General features: G+C 40.1%; 1 protein-coding gene across 1 annotated transcript; it reads left to right on the plus strand.

Moving 5' to 3' along the window:
- Positions 1-1,062: 1,062 nt before the first annotated feature.
- LOC131803392 (uncharacterized) lies at positions 1,063-3,379 on the plus strand. The gene is made up of 2 exons (XM_059124661.1): positions 1,063-1,303; positions 1,378-3,379. The coding sequence occupies exons 1-2, from the start codon at positions 1,270-1,272 to the stop codon at positions 1,779-1,781; spliced, it is 438 nt and encodes a 145-aa protein (XP_058980644.1). The 5' UTR covers positions 1,063-1,269; the 3' UTR covers positions 1,782-3,379.
- The last annotated feature ends 3,158 nt before the right edge of the window (positions 3,380-6,537 follow it).

A 6,537-nucleotide genomic window follows, 5' to 3' on the forward strand; every position in this document is an offset into this window, starting at 1 on the left:
ATTAGGCCAAGAAAATAAAAAAATTAGAATCATGTGGTATCATAGCCCTACCTTGATATCATTGTACCATGACACCATGGTACAATGAAGACAAGGTAGGCTAACTTTGAAAAAATTGCAAGTATAGAGGTGTACCTGTTTCGCTTGTAATGTCAGAATTACTATTAAAACAATCAAAACCCCAAACAATTTGTTGCTTTGATTTTGAATAAATAATTGAAAAAAACGCGAATACTGAATGAAAGGTTGAAATTTCTTTTCAAAATAATGTTCTATATATCTCAAAAGGTTTATTTCGCAACAAAAACTATAGATTACGTTGCAATAAGCATTTTAAAAACACCCGAATTTGAATATTTCCTGAAATTTTTTTATTATTGAATATAATACACACACATAAACAAATAAAGTTGACATATTAAGCCAAGGAAATAAAAAAATTAAACCATATGGTATCATAGCCCTCTACATTGATTTTATTGTACAATGTGTTTGTGTGTGTGTACTGTTTTAAGTAAAAAAAAAATAATTTGAAATTATTCTAAATTTAGATGCAATTGAAATGCGTATTTATTTTTTACTTTATCGTGCAACAAGATATATAATTTTGGGATGAAACAATATTGTCCCTCTATATTGGAGAAATCCCAATATTCCAGTCGTTTTAGAGAGTTTTCCCCAAAGTAGTAATTCTGTGAAAAAAATGTAAAATAAACAAAACTAATTGTTGCAAGTTTAAAAGCCTATTTGATACAATACGTCTCCAGTACAGAGTTGCATTTTTCCTAGTTTCTTTAAAGTAAAACAAACTTTATTATTGAGCCAGGGTCTATACCTAAGCATATGTCAAATATAGTTAGTAGTTTCTTATAAAAGCACATTTGTCAAGTGCGCGCTAATTTTTAATTTTCTTCCAGGCACAAATTTTCCAGCGTCAATTAGTAGTTTATACTTGATGAGTCTTCACTGTCGCCGTCGAAATAATCGGCTCGCTTCGGTTTCTAGTCCAATACATTCGTTCGGATTAAAAATACAACTGTGTTTTATGTTTGGAAAAATACAACTCTCGATATTTTTTGTAAATGCACACACACGCACGCATGTTGCAAGTACACAAAAAGAAAAGAAGCAAGAAGGGAAACATAAAAGGAAACACCAACAAATAACATCAATCAAGTTGCATTCATTCCTTGCAAAGTGTATACGAACTATAATTAAATAACAAAGGATATATAAATATTTAAGTAGAATAAAAAAAGCAAGAAAGAAATGATGAAGAAAGTTGTGATAATTTTGCTGATAGGTAAGTAAAATGATTTATGTGCAACAAATGTTGATTTTTAATGGCCAAAATTGCTACGTGACTTGTCGTTTCAGTTACCTTGAGTTTCAATTACTACTGCCAAGCGGGAAATGTAGGCAGAGGACGATCTGGCATTTCTAATTCTCGACGCTCTTACTACGGTTCCCAAAATCCAAAACAGCAACAGCCTACACAAGCTCCTGCCATCACGCCGAAGGAATATTTAGACAAGAAATCTGGCTTCTCAACGTTTGGCATAATTGCCATTATATTTGTGGTCATAATAAGTTGCTTAGCCTTCTACTATGGAATCATGTGTTATCCATTCCTGTGTCGAGATGAAAAGAAATATCGCTTTATGGATGTGTCATCGACCATAACAGCTACAACATCCCGTTCGATACAATCAATAGAAAATTTCCCTGAAGATCAAAAGCATGCTCAGCAACACAATAATGAGGAGCATAGATTTAAATAAGGCCACAACTTGGTTATTTGTGGCCTATGGTGAGAAATCCAGATTGATAGTTTAAGACGATAAGAAGTAATGGGTATAAGGATGTATGTGTATGAAAGCAATTTTCTTATGCAGTAAGATTTTATATTTTAAATACAATTCTTAGATAGTTTTAGTAGTTTAGGCAATTTTCCTCCCGAAATGCTCAAAGTGAACCGAATGAATGATCACATGGTTATGTGGTAGCCATAATTGTTTTAGAAACTATCCTGTTGCTTCTACCAATTTCAATTTATGTACTCCTTTTTTCCTTCATCCACAACAGATTGATTCTGCCAGCATCTGAGTCTGCATACAACATCAAACCACACAAGTCTAGACTACGTATTTATTTCTTAACAAGCCCTCATCGCTCACATCTTTACTTCTCTGAATTGGTTTCACTGTTTAAACCTTAGAGCCATTGTTACTTTTGTATGTTTTCAGTTTGTAGCCGTAGTCATCGATGAAGCGTTGTTGTGATAGTTGTTGCTATTTTTGACTTTACGTACGCCATGTATGTATTTCTGTGCGTGTATGTGTGTTAGTGTGGCTTATAAATCCCCATGTTGACCTCAGTCTATTTGTCTGCTTATTTATTTTGTTGTTGTTTTTATTGTATTACTCAGTGAGAAGAACGTTGTTTGTGGAATGTCGGTGTTTGCTCATAACCAGTCTTTGATTTATTTCAACTCAGGTATCAAATTCGAAATTCAGTTAAATATTTTCTTTGTTTGTTGCATTCCAAGTAAATGTATACAGGTCCTTAGGGTAATATTATCATTTGAGGGAATATCTGGAATTTGGATCAACTTTATAAAAATGTACTTTTCTAAGCGTAAACTTATACACTGCAAGCAACAGTTTCCCAATACGTAGAAATAGTAGGGTTGCAATGGGCAGTCTATATAAAACAGCACCTTGGATATAAAACAGCACCTCGAAATTACTGTGGATATCTCGATTTTTAAAAATCTCATATATCACATAAAGCAGGCAATAATTTCTCCTTCTAAGAAAGAATGCATTGACATGTAGGAACATCTATATCCGTGACTATCTCAGTGAAATGCAAAAACCATTTTACATTTTATTTAATTCCAATTGAATGTTCTCTTTTATTTCCTTTCAAATATCCCAACTTCCTCCTTTACGTAAAGAAACAACGCCACCCTTTTTATACCTACTTAATAATATTGTGATTAGACATTCTTAACAAAGTCTCGATACGTTCGATTACAATCCATTTATTTATTATTTGAGTTTTAAGTCTATCCATTAGACAGATAGATATAAAGTAGGTTGTTTACAAAAATAAGATAAATACCCAACTCCTTGTAGTTTTTTACTCCTATAGAATTTAATTATTGCTCATGTGTAATAATTATATTTTTAAGAAAAACAATGGCATTTAGTCGAAAGAATTTACAAAACGAAATTGTATAAGATCAAATTATATAATGCTTTTTGGAATATTTACAAATTTATTTATAAGATTAGCTGTTAAGAAATTTTTAAATTGCATATTTTGATAGATTTTTATACATTTTTATACACACATATACAAATTTTTACAATAAAATAAAAATAAACTTTTGTAGAAAAATTAAAAAAAAAAAACAATGTCTATGGTCGTTCAATTTTTCTAAAATACTTTAAATTAACAAGCAAACTTAAAACAGATTTATCATCATTTCGATGGTTGTTGTTGTTGTTGTAGCAGTAGTACATGTGTGTGTTTGTGTTCTGCTAATCTGGTTCCAGCTCCAGGTTTAGAAATTCGGCTACTTTAACGGGCTGTAGCCAGAGATCCTCTGGAGTGAGTTGGGTAGGTTTGGCTGAGCAATTAAAAAGGTGTAGCGTATTGTGCGGGCCTGTATCACACGCCGGGCAGGCGTCACGCACATCTTCATCAATTCGTGCCCAATACGAATTGAGGCGACTACACCATCCTGAACGTAATTGCGCCAAAACTACCCTGGTTTGTCTAGGCAGCTGACGTTCTTCGGCTGCAATGGATGGGGGGTGGACTCCGAGGACGGCATTCACTTTATAACTGCTAATAGCATCCGCGACTGCATCGGTGTGAATGCCACTCAGACCTGCCTGATAGGCTTCTTGATCTAGAGGCTCTCTCTTGTAGCGCTGGACCTCCCTCTCTAGATCATGTATGTCCTTCCTGACACGCCTGGGTGGGGGAGAGTTATCCACCATGTGATGGTTGGGATGGCTCTCACGGTAACACCCAAGCAGGTACTGCAACGAAAGCATATGATTATGCTGACGTAAGGGAAGGACTTTCGCCTCCTCATGTAGATGGTCCACTGGTGTCATGAGGAGGCACCCTGTCGCAGTTCTCAGGGCAGCGTTCTGGCAGGTCTGGATATTCTTCCACTGCGTAGCACTAGTATTCGCAGACCACACTGGAGCCGCATAGTTGACCACAGACCGACCTATCGCGTTATAAGAGGTCAACAAGGTTTCTTTGTCCGCACCCCAAGAGCTGCCGGCTAGCGCCTTGAGGACCTTGTTCCTACTTTTCATCTTGTCGCAGATAGCTGTGGCTTGCGCGGACGACTTGAACATGCTGTCGAACGTTACCCCAAGAATCTTGGGGTAGTTCGTGGTCGGTATTAAATTCCCCTCGACCTGAACATTCAGCTGTGTTCTCATCTCCGCAGACCATGTGGTAAAGAGTGTGGCCGTTGATTTCGTGGCGGATATTTTCATATTCCTCGCGTGGAAGTATGCGGCAAGCTCCGCGAGATAGGGGTTCAACCTTTCGCATATGTCATCGACCACTGGACCCGACGCCATGATCGTACAATCATCCGCATACGTTACGATCTCAATGCCGTCTGGAGGGCGAGGAATTCCGGAAAGGTAGAGGTTAAACAGTTCCGGAGATATCACCCCACCTTGGGGAACTCCCTGTTTCACTCTACGGGCTTTGGACTTCTTGTTCCGGAATTCCACGTACGACTGGCGTCCACACATATAGTTGATTATCCAACGTTTCAAACTTGGCCGGAGGGTAGTTCTCTGTACGTCCTCAAACAGTGTGGCATGATTGACCGTATCAAATGCCTTTGATAGGTCAAGGGCTACCAACACTGTTCTGTCACACGGCCTGTTCTGGTTTAGTCCTCTACTAATATGTGTGGAAATGGCGTGTAATGCTGTTGTGGTACTATGTTGTGGACGGAATCCATGCTGGTGGTTGGCAACTGCATAGCTTCCTCTAATGCTGGGGAGGAGTAAAGCCTCAAGAGTCTTTGCTACTGGCGACAAAAGCGAAATCGGCCTGTACGATTCGCCTTTACTGGCATCCTTGCCTGGCTTCAGTAGCGGGACCACCCGGCCCATTTTCCAGGTTTCGGGCACTATGTGGGTGGCTAGCGACAAATTGAGAACTTTTGTTAAGTACTCGACTCCCGGCGTATCCAGCTGCTTCAACATTACCATTGAGATTCCGTCCGGGCCCAACGCTTTGGATGACTTAGCGTTACGGATGACATTTGCAACATCACCCATCGTAAACTGTGGTGGTTCCTCCTCGGCGGGAAGAGATCTGATACGACGTAGTACTCTTCGCTTCGCCCTATCACTCTCGGGGTGCTCGACAAATTGTCGGTTAAAATATTCCGCGCACCTCTTCGGATCAGTCACCGTTACGTCGTTAAAAGTGACTGAGGTCCTATCATCCTTTTTTCCAGGGTTCGAGAGCGACTTAACCGTTACCCACAGCTTACTCATATCGGTTCCAATGTTGCAGCACCTCAGATGGTCTAGCCACTTTTTCCTCTTATGCTCCTGTACCAACCGGTTGACTTCCACTGTCAAATCACTGATTCTAGGATCAGTAGGGTTGGTACGACGGAGATCATCACGCTCGTTTGCTAATCCCGCTGCCTCTGCTGGGAAGTTTGGTCTTATCTCGGGTATTCGACCAGCAGGTATATAGCGAGCGGCTGCAGCTCTGATGATGTTTCGGAAAATCCTTTCTGCTACCCGAACATCAGAAGGGTTGGGCAGTTCTCTGAAGCGGCGGTTGGTGAATTCTCTGAACTCTGGCCAGTGAGCTTTCCCATGGTTAAGGAAAGTGCGGCGTTCAGAGGTTATGAAATCGGGCGACCTGCTTATGGAGACGATTATCGGGAGATGGTCTGAGCCAAGAGAAATGACGGGTTGCCAAGTCACGTCATTTATCAGACCAGGTGACACTATGGTTAAATCTGGCGAACTGTGACACTCTCCTCTTATTCGGGTGGGGGCATCCTCGTTAACCGTGCAGAATGTGGAGCAGTCAATCTGCTCTGCCAGCGCTGATCCCCTCTGGTCATTACCTAGGACGGAATGCCACAACTCATGGTGGGCATTAAAATCCCCTAGTACCAGGCGGTTATTGCCTACCAATAATGGGCTAATATCAGGCAAATAACGTGGTTCACAGCTATTAATCGGCGGGATATACACATTAAGCACCTCTACCTCGGCAGTTCCACACTTGACTGCTACCCCCATACATTCCATGTATGGGTCACTAGAGACTAGCTCAAGCGAGATAGGTCTGTACTGAACAGAATGGTGTAACAGGAACGCTAATCCCCCACCTCCACTTCTGGTGCGATCCTTCCTTAGTACGTTGTAACCATAACAACGTTGTAGGCTGCAATTTTCATTCAGCTTGGTTTCCTGCACCGCTGCGATCTTAATATTCCTCCGACTCATAAATTCC

Source organism: Musca domestica, unplaced genomic scaffold, assembly GCF_030504385.1.
Source record: "Musca domestica strain aabys unplaced genomic scaffold, Musca_domestica.polishedcontigs.V.1.1 3, whole genome shotgun sequence".
NCBI classification, from domain to species: Eukaryota; Metazoa; Arthropoda; class Insecta; order Diptera; family Muscidae; genus Musca; species Musca domestica.

Coding starts and splice junctions, on each gene's coding strand:
- LOC131803392 (XM_059124661.1), top strand. CDS start 1,270: ATGATGAAGAAAGTTGTGATAATTTTGCTGATAG. Junction 1,304..1,377: donor TGTGATAATTTTGCTGATAG/GTAAGTAAAATG, acceptor TTGTCGTTTCAG/TTACCTTGAGTTTCAATTAC.